This window comes from Oenanthe melanoleuca, chromosome 3 (genome assembly GCF_029582105.1).
Source record: "Oenanthe melanoleuca isolate GR-GAL-2019-014 chromosome 3, OMel1.0, whole genome shotgun sequence".
NCBI classification, from domain to species: domain Eukaryota; kingdom Metazoa; phylum Chordata; class Aves; order Passeriformes; family Muscicapidae; genus Oenanthe; species Oenanthe melanoleuca.
The window spans coordinates 84,808,079-84,829,833 of NC_079336.1; the positions used below are offsets into that span (position 1 = coordinate 84,808,079).

General features: G+C 36.7%; 1 protein-coding gene across 1 annotated transcript in view; it reads left to right on the forward strand.

Annotated features, from left to right (window-relative positions):
• THADA (THADA armadillo repeat containing) overlaps nucleotides 1–21,755 on the forward strand; it is a 150,025-nt gene that overhangs the window by 32,878 nt on the left and 95,392 nt on the right. The window contains exons 25-28 of the mRNA XM_056486272.1: nucleotides 982–1,104; nucleotides 1,696–1,787; nucleotides 17,186–17,275; nucleotides 18,652–18,783. Of these exons, the coding sequence (XP_056342247.1) occupies nucleotides 982–1,104; nucleotides 1,696–1,787; nucleotides 17,186–17,275; nucleotides 18,652–18,783 (437 nt within the window). The remainder of the gene's footprint in view (nucleotides 1–981; nucleotides 1,105–1,695; nucleotides 1,788–17,185; nucleotides 17,276–18,651; nucleotides 18,784–21,755) is intronic.

Sequence of the window (21,755 nt, forward strand, 5' to 3'; positions counted from 1 at the left end):
TATAGCTAAATTTTAAAATGTGTTTGCATGTGCAGAGGTTATGAAGTTACTGTAAAACATATTAAAAAATGGATTGGGCATAATTCCATAATTTTTTTCTAGTAGAGCAAATGAAGTCATATATGAGCAATTCAGTGCCTAGAGTATATTTCTAAACAGATAGATAAGTAACTTCCTTTTTACAAGTTTGTAAATTAACAAGCAAGCTTTGCTTACATTTAAAATAAACAAATGAGTTATTTATGCATGAATCATAGTAAAACAGTACATGAAAACTGATTTTAGTAACTCCTAAAACTTAAGTACATGTATTTGGAATACTAAAATAACTTACTTTAAAGGCAAGACCTTTATCTTCAAAATGTTATCATTTGCTTTCTATCTGTTTCTAAGTGCAAACCATGATTTGTTCACAATACACAGAAGGATGTCCTAATGACTCTGCCAGATTTTCTGCTGGTATAAATTTATGTAGCCTTGTCAAAATCCATGAAACTATGTATTACTACCTTCCCTTACAGAGAGTATAGAAATATCAGAAAATGCTCCACATGGTAAAGTGAGTCTGGCTGTCAGTTTTAGCTTAATATTACCCTCCTGTGAGTTGTAGTTTATTTTTTCTCACAGTATCTACAGCGTGTCAAGAATGTTGGAAAAGATGATTCTGAACTTCAAAAGTTATTTTTACAGCCATGATAAGCTAAGGATAAAAGAATGTTGGCCTTCACTTGCAATGCCTGAACTAATAGTTGTTAGAGGAATATATTTTTAAACTGTAGCTTATTAATATTGTTTACTGCAGCACTATTTGAATGCATTTTTAAGCAGCAGTGTTTCTTGTATTTAATATGGTAAGAAAGTGCTGTAAATGTATATATAGATTGTTTTTGCTTTGCATGTTCACTGTTGTAAAACACAAACTAAATTTAAGATCCTTACTGATGAATTTATATTTTTCATTTATTTCTTCTCCCACCACAGGTTCATGCTTTAAATATCCTCCGGGCGCTGTACAGGGATACACGTTTAGGTGAAAACATCATGCCTTATGTTGCAGATGGAATAAAAGCATCAATTCTAGGGTTTATGTCACCTGTCTGGGCAGTAAGTTAATTCTTAGTTCTGCTCCTCTAGTTTAAGAGGATATAGAGTGGTCCTGTTCAGTGAAGCTTTGGTCATTTTTGGTCATGAAGCTTTTGATCTTTTTTTTTATTTTGTTTACTTTTTCTTAATGTGAAGTACTGATATCTACAAAAAGTAGGGACAGAGATTACCTTCCTTTTAGGTTAAAGTCTCTCTGGCTGTTAAATTTTGAATCAGTGCACTTAGCTAGTAAAAGGTGCATTTGCATTCATTCTGACTGTTACTTTGCTCTTGAATTAAAGATCCCATATGACATATTCAGGTAGAACACTTCATGATCTGCTCTGCATAAGGGTGAACTCTTTGAGCTACTAAAAGTCTGGATGTATTCCTTATAATAAAGATAAACATCTCCATAGGACCTTAACTTTCCAGTAGTACCATCTTCATTGGAAGGATGGTCTGAATTAATAGTTTCCATGTGCTGACCTGTAGCATGCTTTTCACTCAGCTGTTATTCTTTTTGACTGCACATTAATGGCTATATTTAAAAAAAAATTGTACATTTGAAAGGGATTTTTAAATCATAGTTTTGTTTTTTTTTTGCTTTAGGTACGAAATTCATCTACACTTCTTTTTAGTGCTCTGATTACGAGAATTTTTGGAGTTAAAAGAGGGAAAGATGAAAATTCAAAAAAAAATAGGTAAGCTTCACTTCTTGTCAGTTAGAAGTTTGTGAAACATGGCCTTAGCCAACAGTAATTGTCTTGCTTTATGGATATATTTGAATCACGATGTTACAAGAACGTCTAGCTGTGCTTAAACTGTGCTGCCAAGAGGTAAGTGGTAGGGCCAAAAATATCTGCTGTTAAACACAGTGTTAATTTGTACTCATGTGCAATTTCACAGGAGTGGAGTGTTGCTGAGAGGTCTTGCTACCAGTGGCTCTTCCAAAAGCCAGGGGCTCTCGTGGTCACAAAATAGACCTATTGCTCTTGAGAGCAAAGAGAAAGGGAGTAAAAGAGAAGAAGAGTAGTGGTTGCACATGTTCCCTTCCTTCTAGGTCTGGAGTTAATTTCACCCCTACTAATTTGAAATTTTCCTCTTTATTCTTTCTGCTCTAGAACACTGTCAGATCTCTTTCCTCCAAGCTCTAAAAATTGCATCTTGCAGTCTTCCAAGGGATACTGCCCTTGGATTCTGTAGTCTTGCTTCAAATCCCTTACTGTTTCACTTTATGTAAAACCAGTTCTCCTCTGACTCTTAAAACTCCCTAGTCTTGAGCATTCCAGTTTCTTTGCACCCTTCAGTTACTGCACAAGGACCCCCATGTTTTCTTTGGCCTCTTCCTTTAGCTATTTCAGCAAACGAAGCATATCCATGGCCTGTGCTCTGTAACTAAGGTTTCTGCTCTAGGAGGGATGTGAAAATAACCCTGGATGTAGAATAAACTCATTAAAAAATATTCCTGGGTAAGCCCGTGGGGCCATAGAGTGGTCACGGTATGGATATTATAGTAACCATTTCAGAAATTCCTAATGGATTTTCACATCTCAGGCAAGGCATGCAGTTTCTGAAAGAAGGCAATTGTTACAATTTACCTTCAGAAATTCCACCCTTTTTATAGTGGTTCCTTGCCATTGATCCATGTAACTAATAAAATTTTCATGCATATTTTGAAAAACTAAATGTCTTGGGATGATACTGGTCTGTTATCTTTTAGATACTACGCAGATGTCATTTTGGCTCTGTGAAATAATTGATTTCAGGTGACACTTGAAAAACTTACTGTGCAGTATGAACATGAGGAAGAATACAGGTGGGAAACTGGAGAGAGATTTCCCTTAGAAAATAACTCTTTCCCCCAAAACAGTTTGAAATGTTAGCTGCTCTACTGCATGAAATTATTCTTGTTTTGTCACATACCCAAGTCACTTCTAAAGTCACTCCTGTAACCCTCTTGAAGTCCAAGCAGACCAACAAAAAAGTGCTTTTTCATTTCTTGCCTTCCTAGTTTGGTTTTATAACAGCATTTAAAGTTGTTTTTTTCTGTAGCTTTTATATTGAGCATTTACTGAAAGACGTAGACACCCTGCTTTTTGAAACTTGTATCTTTTGGAAAAACTTGGCACTGACTTCTGCAGTGGGGAGGCAAACTAACTTTTCAAATACATGCAGTGTGATGATCTGTGGAATCTGAGATTTCTGTTTGTGAAGCTGCTGAAAGTAATGCATTTGAGGGTCTGTTGGGGATGGGAGATAGCAGAAGGAAGGAAATGAATCTTTAATGTAGCTGAATGAATTTATTAATGATAATGATAATTTTTATGTAACTGGCCCTGTTGACCTGCTTCTCTGAAACATTTGTTTAGAGTAATTTCTGTACAGTATTTTCAACCAAAAGATGTTAAACTGGGCTGGCTTTCTTTTCTTCATCTGCTCATTTAGCAGTTGTGCATTGAACATTGAGTGTAATCACTTGGGCTGATTTTTTTTCCATGTGTGCTTGTCAAAACCGTGACACAGGGAGTAGGAAGACACTTCTCAAGAAAGGTCAGTGCGATACAGGAGGTGTGAAAACAGGCTGAGATTTGATGTGTAGCTCCTGTCTCTGCAGGAGAGCCCCACAGGTGGATGTAAGGTGGGTTGTGTTTGGGAAGAGAGGGGTCTGTGCTTCTGTGGCTTGGCACCACGAGGTGTCACCGTTGCTGCACAGCTCCCTGCAGCCTCATCCCTGGGTGCAGCTGCACTTGGGCGCTTTAAACTCAAGGAATGTTTTGTTGGAACAGAATTCATATATTAAAACCAAGTAATGTTTTCCCACTTCCAAAGCCACTGGCATTTTAGCAACTTTGATCTATAGGAGCTTTTGTGGAAGTCACCTGGGTTTAAACTGCTTGCTCTGTTGCCTTGAGGATGTTCTGTTTACTTTAAGGGACAGTCTGTCCAGAGACCAACTCTCCCATTAGGACCCTGCCTAGGTTTCCAGTTTACCTGATTTTAGATTAGGAGGTTATATCTGTTCATTTTGTGTCAGCAGGGAGTTAGGTTATTACTGGGCTATTCTGGGCATCTCTCTAAAAAAGGATGGCCTTTCTGACTGGTTTCTCAAGTTCCTGTGAAGACTGATAGAATTGGAGCCGTTTGTGTAGACTTTCAGAAGGAAGCTTTGCTGGAACATGAGGTACTGATGCATCTTTTTAATTTTAGTGTGGATGAAAAAGAAGAGTTGGAAAGTTAGTATGTGAAAAATAACATCTGTATGCAGTCTTGCAAGTAGAAGAGAGAGGAGCTGTGTGAAGGCTGTTTACAGTGGTCCATGCAACTATACATGTTGAGCTTTTTCTTCTAGTGAAAGTAAAGTTAGAACTATTCTCTGGCTTTTCTCTTTCTGAGAGACTGTATCGAAACTGCTAATACTGCTGCAAATGTGTCTGGCAGTGTCTGTATATGGGTGTATGTGTACTGTTTACAGTTAGCACTTACTTGTAGAGGGTTTAGTTTACATTTTATATACTTGATTTGGCCATACAATTTTCTTAAATGCTATGATAATTTAAAATCTACAAGACTTTGAATTAAGTTCTAGCCACAAAAATTCAAAGTACTGAAGAAGGTGGAAGGAAGTCTTTGCATTGTGCCCTTGGATATTTGGTTACAGAAAGTGTGTTCTGCACAGATACCTCATGATGTGCTTCAGAAAAAAATACCTCCCTTCTCTGAGCCCTTCACAGCACAGGTGTTTATGTTGGTGCAGCCAATCACTTCATGCTTGCTGTGTCTGCATCCTAGCTTGCCTGGCTGAGGTGGGATCAGCTGTTTCTCAGCTTCACTGCTGTTCAGACTTGAACTGTGCCCTGGGATCTGCCCTCCACCCAGGCAGTGACTCAGGAGAGGGTCCCAGCTTCCAGGCACATCCTCCCTCTGGCTTCTCTGGCATGGTGGAAGAGAATTGAAAGAACAGCTTGTTCCACTGCCCCTGCCATGGAAATGGATACCTTCCACTGGACCATATTGTTTAAAGCCCTATCTGGCCTTGAACACTTGGAGGGGCAGGGCATCCATCAATTCTCTGGGCCCTCTGTCAATTTGAAGCCATTCTCTCTTGTCCTGTCCCTACACACCCTTATGAGAGTTCTGTTGCATTCTCTTGGAGGCAGCACCCTGAGGGGCCCATTGAAGACCCAAATACTGTGCTTGGCTTAATGTGAATTGATTGAATAAGACTTTGGACAGCAAGGAGTTCTGTAGGCCAATGATTGTTTTTTGATTAAATAACCACTTCTTTTTTTCTTGTGTAGTCAATTTGCAATGCAGATTTGTTCGTTCCATGCACTTTTAAAAGAAGCTGGAATGTAGTGTGTGCTTCATAGTTCTGTTTCTTTCATGGTCTTTTCTTTTTCCTCTTAGTGTCACTACAGATTGCAAATCATCTAAGGTAGATTTTTGCTGTGGCTGATTGTAGATTCCAGTGTCACAAAAAATTAGGATGTCTTGATATGAAGCTATATATATATATTTATTATGGAAGTTAATGCAGACCTGGAAATCAAAGTGAAAATCAGAGTAACTTGCATGTACAGTAAATTCAAATTAATTTTGAAATGTAATTAAATTTCTCATCATAGAAGAATTGCATTCTATCCAAAGGAGTTACAGTAATAATAGTGGTATTTTCATATATATATATATATATATATGTATGTATATGTGTGTGTGTATATATATATGTATATGTCAGATACCTTTTTCGTCTGTAGTAGAATGCTAATTAAAGCTGTTATTGCTTGTTAGTGAACAAGACACTCATCATTTGATGAGACTCCTCTTATCAAATTCCTGGTATTTCAGGCTGCTTTTTTTTTTTTTTTTTTTTTTTTTTTTTTTTTTTTTTTTTAATTCCCCCCATCCCAAGGGATAAGCATGCTCAGGAATTGCCTTTGAGGCAATTTGCCATTTGACTTAGAACAAGCTTGAGTCTTTTGGGTAATTACAAAGCGTCATCCTGGTTTATCTGAAAAGGAATTTTTTTGATTTAGAGTATGAATGTTGCAGAGTCCTTAGGAAGAGTGACCAATGGCCTCAGGTATAGGCTGGAATTAAAAAAGAGTGGGGAGAATTCCCTCTGCTTCTCACCTTGGTGGAGGAGGTTTCAAGAAGGAAAAATTTCAACTCTTTAATTAAAAAACAGGGTTTTAAGCAAGGCTGAAATGGTACTGTGCAACCTGCTGGTTTTTATGTTTCAGAACTGGTGTATATGTTATATATATTTGCATTTTGGGAGGAGGATATCTCCTGTGTATTTATAGTGTAGTGAAGGGATAATGCATATGCAGGAAAATACTTAGTTGTCAACACAGATTTTCTGTGGTGTTAATACTCATCCCACCTGGGATTTGAGTATGAATGCTGCCATGTTTTCAGTGTTGGTTTCAATCTATTTGAAAAGAAAAAGAACTTTTCTTGCCATCTGCGTAATACCTTGTCTTTATTTTCATTTATAGCTGTCAATAGATGTTAATGACTTCAAACTCTGGAAAGGGGAAACTTTTATTTTTAACAATAAGTTGAAAACTATGTAGACAGGTTAACAGGTTATGAAGATGCCCGGCTGGCTGTGAGGCAGTCGACATTCATGACTGCCCTCTGCTTTCTTTGTTTTTATTGCAAGTTGAGTGTTCAGCACTTCTCAGTAAGTGGTTGCTTGCACACTTTAAGGTCACTGAGTAAAATCAGATCACCTTCTAGAAACACTTAAGGTGGTCTGTTTTTTTCTTCTAAATTATATGTGTTTTCTTTAACATTAAGGTTTTTAAAGAACCATAAAGAATCACATTTAATACTGCGAAAAGTTAGAGAACTAGAGCACTAGAAAGTGAATGTTCTCATGCAAACCTTTTTTTTTTATAACATTATCCCTAAATTAATTTAATCTGATATTATCTTCCTTTTATTGAAGCTTCTTTTGAGTTGTAGCTTCCAATACATAGACTTAGATTATAGGTACATGATTCATGTTGTATATTCCACTCCTGGCAGGCTAACACTTCCAATATTTCTACCTTAGCACCTGAAGAGTCTGATGTTTTGTCAGTCTTAAGAGGAAGCTTATTAGACATTTTCAGTGGATCATACTAGGCCATGGGATCTGGGATGGATCAGGTTGCCCAGAGAGGAGTGGCCATTCCTGTTGTGGGGTAAGCCAGAATAAACATCCGTGGTACCAGCATGGTCAGGCTGTAGTGGTATGTCAGTGTGGTAAAACTTTTAGGTGAGCTGCCTGGAGGAGATGCTGACAGTGACTCCTGCCCTTAAATGCTCAGTGCCGATGTGGAGATGCACCAGTGGCAGAATTCCCGAGTGCCAGCAGAGGTACAGCTCTGTGTGAGGAGATGGTACCATGGCCATGGCTCCAGGAGCGCTGAGCCTCCTGTGCTGGCTCCAGCAGGGATGCGCTCGTATGGCTCGATTCACAAAACCAGCTCTGGCACTGCATGCTGTGCAAGGCTTGGGATTGCTTCATCTTGGATCTTGTTAGTGAATCCCTGGTGGGTTTTCTCTGGCAGCCTGGCCTGTTAAAATATGTATCGGTGACAGTGAGGTTCCATGAGGTGACTGAGCCATTTAAATGTCTCTGGTGCTTTTCCTCTGGCTCCTTCTGTGTCACTTTTGCAGCCTGTTTCCTCCATGCCACCTCAGTTGTTCTGGTGAATGCTTTCAAAGTAGTTACTAAGGATTTGTTGCAGTACATTGCCCTGTGAAGGGGTTGTTTTTGTTAGGAAAAAAAATCCCTTGCCTTTCTGTGCGCCAAAAATAGGCCACATTTATTTTGTTCAACTTTTTGTTTTTAATACTCTGGCTCTCTTTTTTTTTTATTGACTTTGACAGATTTAGAAGACTTAATCATAGAACTGTCTCAAGAAAACATGCAAAAGTTCAGGCAGACTCAGATAACCGTTACGGCTTTTGCTGATTAATAGTTCAATAACAATATGCTTGTTTAAACTTTATTTTGAACAGGCTCCCTAAGTGCCTTCATAACAAGAATAATGATGATAAGGTGTTATTAACTTGTAAGTTGAAGGTAAAATTTATGGAAGTTTTGTACAGAAACAGAAACAAATGGAAAACAAGCTCCTAAACAAATCTGTTTCCCTCTGTTATTGCTTTAATTACTCTGTTTTGCAGGTCTAAACTAAAACTCTTAAATCCCCTGGGAGAAAATAGGGACTTCTTAAGCCTGAAGATGTTCTCTTTCTGTATGATTTCTGCTGGTTTTAGGAATAGTGTGTATTTGTATTCTTTTTGATAAAATACCTAAAATCTACAGAACCATTTTTATTTCAAAATCCTATCTTGTCTATACAGAGTCAGAAAAGCAAAAACCCACATAAATCCCAGTCACTTTTCTGGGGCCTAAAACACACTTAAATCATTGGTGTGCAAATGTGTATCTTCATAACATCCTGTCTTAAGTCAGCACCAGAAAATAGAAAGATGAATGTGGTAAAATGACCTGAATGAAAGTTCACCCAAAGTGAAACATCCTAAAAATATATATGCTGGCCCATGATAGCTCTAGTTCATTCATTTGTTTAAAATAAATAATGGGGCATAATGTTAATGTTTGTTTCTACCAAGTGAATAAAATGCATTCAGTGAAACAAAAGTTAATGTAAATTAGCTGCACAAGTAGGTAATTTAGTTTCTGCTGCAGTGATAAAAGTTTTCATTAGTATGAATAGAGATAATCATTCCATTTTGATCTGTGCATATTATACATATCCCTTATTCATTAACTTCACTATGCTAAGTAAAAAGCAGCTACTCCTCATGGAATACTCCCAGAGGGAAAGTGTGGATTATTGGAGCTGAAATTTACATTGCTAAATTTGTGGTGAGAGACTAAAGACAATAGTGTTATAGGCACTGAAAAGAACTCTTGGAGATCTTCTGGAGATATATATACACACATATGTATGTATGCCTGTCTCTTAATTTTAGTTATATTTGCTTGTGTACATACATTTGTACACAAATGCACAATTCAGTGTCCTAAAAACATTTGTTAAAAGGAATTATATGTAAAATAATTATTTCAAACTCAGTTTTAGATATAATTTTATATACATGCATATATATATACAAATATATATACTTGTCTTTGTGTATCAAAGTTGAGTGGTGAGTAATGTGTTGATGTAGATGTCAGATTGTATCTCTGATGTTGGGTTTAAGTGCTGGTCCTCTGTTTTTATTCTGAGCCCATTGTATGCATACTTCTCTATCTAGCATTGCAGCAGAAGTGCTCTTGCAGAAGTGCTCTTCACAAGTTACTTTATTGAAATGTGTGTTGCATAATTATTCCTCCTAAGTCACACTTTTCCTGATGTATTTATTCTATGCAGGTGTTCTTTCCATATCTGATCACACAAATAGTGTAATAAATAGCAAAACAAGAGGTATAAAGAAACTTTTGCTTAAGAGATCAAAGCAAACCAGACCATGCACTCCTTTGGAAATCTTGGCTAGCTCTCTTGTAAATAAAAGTGCCTCTAAAGCAGAAGGTATTTAATTACTGTATTTATACAGGTTTTGATTGGCAGTTCAGTTATTCACCTCATAAAAACACAGTAATGTAAACTAGTAGAAATGTTTATTCTAGCACTTCTATCTGAAGGAAAATGAAAACCAAGATATAGTGGCATATTCTTAGTTCCTTTTAAGTATTTATTTTAGGTCTGTGTAGCATAAAAGAATGTTTTTTCAAGTCAGTGAACTTAAAATTATTTTGCTTACTGTTCTGGGATATGAGTGTTTTCTAATTACTAACAAAACAAATGCTAGATTTATTGAAGGTACACAGTCACCACATCTTTATTAAAGGTCCAAACCCCATATCTTTATGATGATGCTTCTTTCTCCTTCATAGTGTTTCCATTTCATGTGGGGTAAAAATGAAATCTGAATTGTTTTTTATAACTGATTTGATGAGGTTACAGAAAAGTTGTGCCTCTTTGTCACGGAAGAGTTTTCCTGTATCATGTTAGGTCTAGAAAAACAAGTATGCAATAATCTTCTGTAACCTTGCTCTTGGGCTTATTAGCCAATACACTTTACCAGGGTTTTTTTTGTTTTACAGTTGTTTTTTCCAGGCTTCATTGTGGCCTCCCACAAAATTACATGGCCGTTTTGCCTTCTATGGCAGCACTAAAATTTTTTTTTGCATGTGAAATGTTTTATTGAAAGCAGTTTGTCATGAGTCCTGAGACCGTATGTCATTGCAGGAATTTAACTCTTAGGTATATTCTTTAAAACAAATCATCTGAGGCAAATGAAAATTTGTATATAATCTCTATTTCTAAAGGAACTTGCTTGCTACTGTTGTCTCTGTCTCTTAGTTAAGAATAGTGATGGTTCACTGGTGGTCGTCCAGAGGAACTGATAAACAAGAGCTTTCATAAATATATACTACTTCTTAAATAAAATTAAGTGATTTTTATTTACACATCAAGCTAGTATTTTAAATATTATTGCACACTGTGGCAAAAAGAATAGCTTGTGCTGAATTGAAGACTAAGTTACTAACCTAATAAAAAAATGTTCTCAAGAATTTTGTTCTGAGCGGGATTTGTTGTTCAGTGTACTTGCAGTGGCTTGTGATGGCCAGCAAATGCAAGAAGACAAGAAAAGCATTGATGTTTTAAGAAGGCAATATTAAAACTGTGGTGGCAGAATGGGAAGTAGCTAAGTGGAACCATACAAACTTGTAAAGGGATCTCTTTGTCCTGTTTCCTTGATTCCCATTGGGAGTATGACTGCTAGGAACACTACATAGGTCAGTGGTGTCTTTGGATGAGTTCAAACCTCCAGTGTTTCAAGGACATTTCATAACTATTCTGAGTAACTGTGCTTCATTCCCCTTGCCCAGTTTAAAACTTCACAGTTTTGATTTGTGACCATTGGTCCTTTCTGTACTCTGCAGCTACTGCAAGAAAATTATTAGCTCTCTAGTCTCTGATTCCTTCAAGGGATTATGACTACACAGGGTCTCCTCTTTTTCAAACAGAACAAACCTGGCTCCTTTAGCTTCTTTGTACAGGGGATGTGCTGTAGGCCATGCCCATCTGAGCAGCTGTTTGCTGGACCCTCTCTTGTGTATTCTAATCTCTTCTGGTCTAGGCAACCCAGAATGTGATGGAGGATTCCTTGTGCAGCCTCACTGATCTACTGCTGCTTTTGTTCTAATGAACACAGTCCCACGTGTGGTTTGCCCTGTGAGCAGTGAGGATGTGCCATTGGCTTATACTGTAACTTACACTTGGCATCCCCTGTAACTCATATATTTTTTCCCTTGGGGCTGTTGGTTTCTGAGCCAGTTGGTTTTCAATCTCTGCTGATGCTCTGGATTATTCATCCCAGGTGCACAATCTGTAGTTTTATGAATTGTTCTCCTTACTACCACATTTGAATAATTTGAAGTGTTTTATATTTGCCTTTGTAGTTGTATAATATTGTGCTGTTTTGCTGTGTTCTAAAATACAAGATAAAATTGTCCTTTGAGTCAAATATAGTAAATTCTTTGAGTTTTGCTACCCCTAGAGTTAGAACCTTTCTGTTATTCATTCTGTCATGGCATGTAGCTGATTGTCATATAATTTAGTCCTGCTAAAGGAGCAAAAAATTAATGTAATTGTTAAAGCATGTCTGAAATTAGCTTTGGTCTTTACCATAACCTCAGCATAAATCAATCTGCCATACATTTTTTCTTGGTGTTTTTTGGGCAGTTGAAAAAAAAAAATTCCCATTTATTTTGAGTTTATGCTTCTGAAATCTCTCTTTGTTTGCAGGGAAATCTGCTTCCTGTATTTTGAGACAGCATCTAACTGCCTAATAAGTGATAAGGGTCAGGGAAAGAACACAAATGTTAAAATGGGTAACTAAAACCTAGTCTAGTCAGGTTTGCCTAGTAAAGTTGCATTGTGGGATTTTTTCATAATTCAGTGATGTCAGAAGCAGCAAATATGTAAAATGTATATTGTCTCTATAAATCTGTCATTTTGAAGGACAGTTTTGCTAAAGTCTGTCCTGGTTTTCAAGTTCTTTCAGCAGCAGTTCCTTGCAATGACAGAAGTAAGTTGCATTCTGTTTCTGCATTACTGCCCTTTAACATTTGGTTAATGATTTCAGTGTAAGGATTGGTATGACACAAGTAGATTTTACAGGAGACAATTAAAAATATTTCTGTAATTTCATTAAAACTATATTCTTGGTCCTTGTCTAAGTGTGTCTTGTCTATACTTTTTCACATTCCAGTTCTATTTTTTGTTTTTAAATGTAGTACTATTTTTCCACGTCAAATATCTGACCATGCATTCGCCAGCTGACATGTTAGCAATATTTGTGTTTCAAGAAGAACACCAGAAACTCTTGCTGCCCTCAGAAGACTGTCTCTAAATCTCACCTATGCTATACTCAAATATGAACATATTTGCTGCCAGTGTTCTTTTACGTCGGTTACTAAAAACAGCCTACAAGGTTATAAAGCTTTGTTCTTCTGAAAAATAAAGAACAAAAACAGTTAATCTCTGATACATGTCACAGTAAAATGATATGTGTGCCCCAGTGTCACAGCAGAATTTTAATCTCCTGGAGTGTTCTCTTGAGTGTACAACAGAATTTTAAAAAGAACACTGCAACATCCATGGTTTTATTCTTATGTATTTTTAAATGTATTTTTTAAATGCATTTAAATAATCCATCTGCCTTTTATGTATAAAGGTGGAATATTTTGTAAGACATTAGTTTAAGAAACATAGATGTTAACCCTTGAATTGTGCAGCACCAAGTTGCTACTGAAACAAACAAAATGTGTAATCGCTGGAGATGTCACAGTTTTCAGCAGCATTTATGAATTGGTTCAAGAAGTTTGATGTTACTGATATCTCCACAAGAAAAGCACATGAAAACTTTAAACTACACAATTCTTGCCTTAATTTAAGCCACTCCAGACTCTGCTCTGAAAAGTGATACAGCCAAAGAACTGGTACTAAGTGAATGGAAGAACTGCTGACACTCGAGTATAATAAAGGTTTCTGGGTTAGGTTATTTCAGAAAAACGTAAAACTGATTTTTGCATCTTTTCTGAAGAAGCATTATCAATACTCTAAACTGTGTTTCATGCTTAAACCATACTTTCCCTTGAAGTTACAGTCACTTATGGTCTGCTTTGAGTTTCTTTTTTTTGAGGTTTTTTTTTTTTTTTTTGTAATTTTTATCCCTGTCACTAGTTGGTATTTTGTAACATAGCTGTGATTCAGTTGTTTTCCAAGTGCTTATTGCTAGCTATTAAATTCTGTCCTTCCTATCATCACATGCCTTCAAAGTAACTTCTTGCCAGTTGATGTGACTTCTATATTCTGTGAAAGATTTTTTTCCTGCCCCCCTTTTGCCTGCTCCAGAATCTATTGAAGAGGAAGAGTTTGACTCAAAGGCACACGGAGACTTGTTAGGAGTGGTGGGCGTCACTTGGTTCTGGATGATATGGTGCAGAAGATGCCTCTGTATTACTGTTCCTTGTTAATGGAGCATCTTTTCAGGTGGGGAGAACTGAAATAAAAATGGCTAGGAAGCCCATGTATCTCTCTACATAAACATTCTTTATCAGTTTTTCTGCTGAGTGCTAAACCATGACATCTGTGTCTAGCCATCAGAATGAAACCTTTTGTGAATGGGTTGTAGTCTCTCATCTGACGTTTGTGCAGAATTTCTTGCATGAAAATATGTCAGCATTGTTAATCTGGAAACTCTCTGAGATGTAAATATTGCATCTTCTTAAGTATTGCAGTATTCTGCAAGAGTACACTTTTACTTATTTTTACAAGTGAATTTAGAGGGATATGAGTGCTTTCATTAGATTCTCTCTCAGCCTTTCTACATCAAGCATCATTTTAATTCAATCCGTGAATGACATTTTACATTGGGGAGAGGGATTTTTATTGTAAACTTCATCAGCTCATTGATAACTTTTGTTTCATTACTCTACTTCTTCTCTCAGTAAATAACCTTCCACCAATTCATTGTTTGGGTCTCAGTAATCCTGTTTGAAATACTGGATTGTGAAACTGTGCTTCTTTGAGTTGCTAACAGGAAAAAAGAAAATACTATTGCAGAGTCTGTGGTTGAACATACTGTTAAAGATCTCTGAAGCAATATAAAAATAGTTTCAGCTGGACATGGGATAAAATAGTAGTATCTTAAGGCTCTTCTCAGTTACTTCTCTTATAAACACATTTTTGGGGGAGTAGATGTAAAATCTTGTGATCTGCAGAATGTTTGGTTTAAGAATTTAATTATGGTAGTTCTGTTGCCAAATCTGTATTTTTAATTTAAACCTATTGTTCCCTGTCAGATCTGTCGTAGAACAGGAAGAAAAAGTTTGTTTCATTAAGACTGTTGGCAGTGGCTTTTGGGTTGTTTTAGTCCACATTTACTTGATATGTTCCTTTATAGATATGTCAGGGATTTGTCTTCGTTTAAAGATGTAGGTAGTCTATTACTTGTGGAGCCTAACTCGCATTTGTGTGCGTATGTACATGCATAATCTATTCATATCACTAGCATGCATGGGGCATATCTCAAAGTGTTGGTATTTGTTTTTCAAAGGAGTATGGTTTTAATGAAATTAATATAAAATGTGGCTTAGTGTCATGAACAGTTTTGAAGAGCAGAACCATTATACTTTTTTGTTGTTCCAGTCGCAGTTTCCAGTTACAGAAATAGTTGTGTGTGCATGTTTCCAGGAGCAAAAAGCGTGGTCAGCATTAAAAAAATGGAACAACTAAATTCCTCTCTTCCATACTGTCTAGCTGTTATTCCCAGTTGTGCATCTCCTTGCCTTGACATCCCCGAGTAGTGGATTCACACTTAAATTAATGCTCTCTATTTTGAGCACGCTTTTTAATTTGCAGCACTTTTGATAATGTGTAGTGTTTCTTGTTTCCCCTCTGAACTGGAGGCCCTTTAACAGTGTGCTCAGACAGTTGTGTCTCCTTTTTCTGAAAATGCCTGTGGACACCTTCTCTGCAGATACTGCCTGTCAGTGGTTTTGATTAGGCTGCCTTCACCCATCAGTAAGCTCTGGAGCAGTAAAGCAAGTAGGAGGTTATGTAGGTTATATGTTACCCTCTTCAGTAGTTATAAATTTCTTTTTCTGTCAAAAAGATTTATGAAATCATGCTAATTGCAAAGAATTTTGAGTCTTTGAAAGGTTATTCAATTCTATTATTTAATATTGATTCAAATGTTGCTGCTGAATTTTTAGTACATTAAAAATGGACCTGGTTAAAAGTACTTGTGAGGTGCTGCTTGTATGCAGTCCTCTCTTAAATCTCTAGGCAGTGACCATCCATTCCACAGTTCTGCTTTTGCATATTGCACTCTAGCACAAGAGATGGAGATGTCACAGCATTTTTGGATACAACCTTTTCCTCTTTAATACTGAGTTCTTAATGTGTCACATAGGAAAATTCAGTAGGATGGGCTGTTTGACCTGGTAGATCTTAGGTTTTGTGCTGTCTCTGGCTATGCATCTTCAGTTTGCTACATACTATATGTGCAAAAAAACTGAAGTAGTTTTGAGGACACTGTTAGAAGAAATTGCATGGGTGTCTTCTGCTTGAATAACCAGTTATTATCAATATTGATGTCTTTAAAATGTCCTCATTAGTGCTTCAATTTATATTAATTCACAGTTTTAATGCTTCCATGTTATTTTTAAATCGGAAATCTTTTTTGTTGCTATAACAGCTACTGCAGATTCATCGCTTTTAGTTCTAGCAGTTTGCTATATTGTATATATATTCACATAATTTTTCTTATGTGCCTTGGGAAAGTTTCCTGTCCCTCTTTGAACATTTGTTTCCACCTAGCAGTCTGGTTTTGCTGTGTTTATTCTGTGGCCTGTGGCTAAGGCATGTTATGTTAGCTGAGTGCTGGAAGGAGCTGTGCTGATGTTTGCCATGTGCTCGTTTACTCGTGCGTGATTTTTTGTCTGCTTATTTTTACGCACATTCAGTCTTGCCTTCTCATCGTGTTATTTTTCCAAACCTGGATCTGTCTGCTTATTGGAAGCTTTGCATTGGAGTCATGCTAACATGGAACATTTATCTTGGTTGATCTTGTGGCAAGCAGACTCTGCCGTTGGCTTTGTTTTTCTAAATGATGGCCTTTGGTTTATTTGTTTTTAAAGAAAGTCTATTTCTATCTGCATACCATATATGTCTAATTAGAGCTTCCCCATGGTAACATTCAAGTGGTTCTTGCTTTGGTGATGCTGAGTAGTTTCATATAAACCATGAAGCCATCCTTTATCTGATCAAAAGATTCTAAAACAAATACAGGAGATTTCTACTTATGTCTTTTTAGCTTGGATTGATTTGCTGTTGCAGATTTAACTGTGCCACCTTACTGGTTCTGGCTAGGGAGGAGTTCATGAGGTGTTTGTACATTGCTCTGTTTTGAACATGGTTACTCCATCTACAAAAGCAGAAATGTGGCCTGCAGTGTCCCTACTGCCATGTGCTGGAAGCAGTGCTGTGGAAGGAGGGTTAATGGAAGCTCAGACTCTTCTGCCATGCATTTTACAAATCTTCTGTGAATTATTATTCTGAGATGCTTTTTAGTATCAGCAAGCTATGAGTATCTGTTAGCACATGTCTATTAAGTACATTCTATTTAGGACATGAGCCATGCCTAAGCAAGTGTAGTCTTCTATTGTGAGTATTGTTAAAATAATGTCAGAATTTAAACTGTTGTATCTTTTCAGTGTGATTAAGGGGCTAAGATCCATTTTTCCCAGAAAGGCCTAATGACAAAGTGTTAGTGAGCACACACCGAGACAGTTACTTAATTTGTGTGAACTACACTCTGCCACCATTTTTCATGAAAACATTGTGCCTTAATTGAGAGTTCATTGTGTGTGTGTGGTTCCTCTGCCTCTCCAGCTTCACTGTAGCATCAGAAGTGCAACAAATAAACTGATATTTTGAGTGTAGCTAATTATTGCAGAATGCTAATTATGACTCTTCATTATTTTCTGCAGAATGACAGGAAGGGAGTTTTTCTCTCGATTTCCCAGCCTTTATCCTTTCCTTCTCAAGCAGTTAGAGGTTGTAACCAGCACTTTGAACAGGTAAGATGATGTCTGAGAAAACTTTGAAATACAAAGTGAAGTGAAAAGGTTCAACTGAGTTGTGTCACATGACACAATGACACCCTAGTGCCATTGTATACATCAGTGCTTCTTGAAATGATATAGTTCTAATGTTTTTGCTAAGGCTTTTTTCTTTTAACTTTGGCACGTTGCATTACTTCTCTGAAGATTGAACTACTAGTGACTAATTAAGAGTTGCTGTGTTCTTAGGATCAGATGTTAAGGAACTTAGATTTTTCAGGGAAACAGAACCCGGGTGTTTGAGTGTCTCACATTTAACAATGAGGCTTCCCAGCATGTTTAAGTGATACGGGGTCATAGGCCTCCAGTAACACCACATGAACACTTCCCAGCCTGTGGCACACTGACTTTGGGGAAGGTCCTTGATCTTGTTTTAAGGACTCCACAAATGGTGGCTGAGAGCTACAATTTGATCAATGCAGATGATACCATTTGGGATGACGCTGTTACCTCCAGGTTCATGAACTTTTAAAGTAAACCAGTGCTGGCTTTGTTTTTTCTTAAAATACTATGATATAAACTGTGGAAGTTGAGCAGCTGATTTATGGGTGAGGTTCAGCTGACTTTAATGGGCCTAAGGTGGACACTTGAAAGCTGGAGTTTCACCAGTCAGTCCACGTTCTGCAGTCTCTGCTCTAAGAAAAGAGGTTGTGTATATTCTGCACAGCAGTCCACTCTACCTGACGTTACAAAGGGTGACAGTGTCGTCACAGGCAATTTTTGGGAAGTTTTTCTGTTGAAAAAGATTGAAAACGGCTGTCTGAAATGCTGGTCTTGAATGCTTTTTCAGTGTGGGTTAAGACTTGTATGTTATTATCAGTTGTTAAATCAAAAAGCATTGATTTTAACTTGGTTTTCTGATTCTTTTTACTGTATGAATAGTAGACTCTTGGTGTCAATGACAAGAACTATTCTTTAAAAAAACGTGTTATTTACTAAACACAAATTTCCTTTCCAACTGATTAAAGTTCTTTTTTTAAACCATCTTTTTGTAAGTCAGCTCTCTTCAGTTTCCTGGTTCATAGAGAAACATTATCTGTGCAGGTTTTTAATGCTATTTGTAAATTAAGGCAGCTCACCACATTTGGGAATAAAGGAGGCTTGGAATAATGTGGGAAAGTGAAGCAATACAGTGAGTGTCTTCATTAGAGGGGTCCCCTGCAGAAGATCTGGATGCCATACTTGATCCCAGTAGGGTTTGCACTCCCATGATCAACCTAGGAAAACTCCTTGAACCAGAGATGCAGAAGGCTATTTTGTGGGGAAGAGGCTCAAGACTAGCATAAAGGAGGATGCTTTGTTTCACCAGCTGCTTCTTATACCTTTTTATTTAGTGAAGCTGAAGAGTTGAAAATCCACCCAAGCCTGTTTCTTTTGCTTTTAATCCTGGGAAGACTGTATCCATCTCCAATGGATGGCTCTCACTCAGCGCTCAGCACAGCACCGTTTGTCCCCTTTATTATAAGGTAAGGTGATTTTGTGTAAGATGTTTCTTACGTGATGGGCGTTCTTTCTTGAATTGTAATTTTTTTTATTTTTTTTATTTTTTTTTTTAAAATAAAATACCTCTCTTCAGTTTTAATCCTTAAAGGAAAAATTGATATTCATTGGTTGGACTTTGCTGTATTATTAATACTTGTTTTAGAGAACTAGAAAGGATATTGACTTATGCAAATCATTGCATGACTTCTTTGTAAATCTTCATCTGCAAATGCTGTACAGCATCACTGCTGCCACTGAGAGGGTAGATTAAAACTGATGAGCTTGACAGATTTTAGCAAGATTTGCTATACAAGCTTCTGATGGGTTTTTTCAGTCCTGCAGAATGATTGTTTGCAACATGTAAATGTCATGTCTAATATATAGATTTATATATGTGTGTATGTATCTCTTTCCATATCCATCCATGAATATACATAGCTAGATAAAGATATGGATCTGTCCTTTATCCAACCTGTTTATAAGATGACTTTTCAAATATTTATACAGTGTAACTTTCATTTATATGGTGGTTACAAGAAGATATTCAGCCGATATTTTGCTACTCTGTATGCCTCCTGTTTGGGATTAGGAGCCTCATAAGGGAGGAGGGCAGAGAGAAATGAGCTGTACCAGTATTTAAGTATGGAAGTCTTGCCATCTGTGTGAAAGCTTCAGTGCAGTAGGGTGAGAAACTTGTGTGCTTCATCTTGCTTGTCTAGTAGTGAAACAAGACTAAGTTGTTATCCTAAGATCTTTTAATTTTTTAAACTAATGTGTATGTTAGAAAATAGCATCTCTGTCTGCTTCTTTTCCACAGTGTATGTGATGTATCTCTTGCCTTTTATGATATTTTGTGAATTTTCAAGAAGAATTACTAATTATTATTTTTTTCTGAAAGGAAAAATCTGTAGTAGGAGTTTTTAAATATATTGTATTCATTAATTAAATGTTTGGCTTTCTGCCATATCTGAATCTTAAATGCTTTTTTGGGTAAAAGTTTTAAACTATTTGTTGCATCAATAACTGTCTCTGTTTTGATGCCTTTATTAATGCACTGGAGAATGTTTGTTTTTGGTTTTTTGGTTGGTTTTTTTTTTAATGTAGTGTTTCAACATCATTTTGGTTATTGCTAATAGATTCTTTTGATAAGCTTTTGGTTACAGCTTTTTAGTCTTATCTTTATTTTTGTTATGACCACTACTTTTTGCAAGGTACATACACCAGAAAAATAACTTTTCACACTTAGCTAGCTCATTATCTTGAGGTTATTTAAATTCAATCAGAGTGTGTGGGGGAGAACCCCAATAAAATCTTTAAGCTGAGAACCTGGAATAGTTAAGAGGCCTGTACTGCTGGACATGTTTTCCTTTAAATGTATTCTTAAAGAGGAATGATGCAGCAGATAAAGATGATGTTTTCTGTATTTCCTTTCCATTGATTTTGGTATAAATGCTGTGGATGCAGGTGTAAAACTAGCATAAAATTACTACATATTTGTGACAAAAAATTGTTTGTGGGTGCTCAGACAACATGCATTTTCTGTCTCATTACTTAGCAAAGTATTGAAACTTTTATGGTTGCCAGGGGACAATACCAAGGATTCTGCAGAGGTAAATGTATTTATGATATAATCAGTGTGTTCTTACTGGCTGTATTTCTGTCTGTAATTCTTACACCTTTGTTCTTTCAATGCTGTGACTGTTTTCTGTTCATACTGACTGCATTTATTGGAATACACAGGGATTATTTATCTTGGTAAAACAAATACATTGCTATTTACCCTTCTGTTTCCCTTTCTATTTTTCATTATGCAATAACAAATTATCAAAAATAAAATTGTTTCCTATTCATTTGGTTGTGAAGTAACCAATTAGAGAGAATCAAAGAGGAGGTCTGGTGCCTTGTGTACTAAATCATTAAATTCTGTGTATAAACTGTTTCTTTGAATTGCTAGTGCAGTGTTGTGTTCTATAGCATCTGCATATACATGTAATTACATGGTAGTCCAATGCAATTGTAACAAGTAATTGCCATGACTTAGCATGATATTTTTGTTTAGGATGGTGTACCCATGTCAGGGAAAGATAGATGTGGTACAGAGAGAGGAAAGGTGAATGTGACCTATGGCTGCTCTTAATTCCCCTTCCAGGGCTGAGCCTGCAGTGAAGTTACTGCACTGAGAAGATGAACAGAAGATTGTTTGCAAGCGAGTGAGCAGTTCTGTGAACAAAACTGGGTTGAGCAGAAAGAATTCAAGTTGGGCTTTTGAAGAGTTTCTCTTAAGCTCGAGTGGAATTTTCCATCTAGTGGGAGTAGAGCTGTGGTTGCTCTGACCGTGCCGAGATGAATTGCACAATATGAGCAGGATTAAATGCTGCAAGGACAAATCTCAATCTCTGTGCACATAGTTGTTACTCCCTGTTGAACTAGGACATTTGATTACCTATCTGCAGTTCTATTAAGCTATTTTTCCCCCTGCAGATGTTTTATTTGGAAGGGAGCACTTTGATTCACAACTTATTACCTCACTTTTTTTTAAAGAGCTAGATAGGTCTGTTTTAATGGTTACTTTCTAAGATGAAAGAATGTACAGCATGTTTTTGATTAACAAGGGAGGTAATCAGGAGGTAATGTTTTAAGTATGAAACAAAAACATAACCTCCCTTTTGCCTCCCTCTCCCTTTTTCAAAGACCTGTAATCTCTTCAGAATGATCTAGAATTGAGTTACCTTGTGTCCTCTCCTACCATGGCATTGACAGTGTGTTTGTTTAGTGTTAAATGTTCTGGGCTGAATGCTCTGAAGGAGTAAAATGGATATTGCTTTATTACCTCGAATTCTTTTTCACAAATTGAAGTCAAGCTATATTTAAGAGTCTGACTTCTTGATCTTTTATAAAGTCTTTTTTTTTTTTTTTTTTTTTTTTAAGTTAGCTTTAAAATATCAAACAATATAAG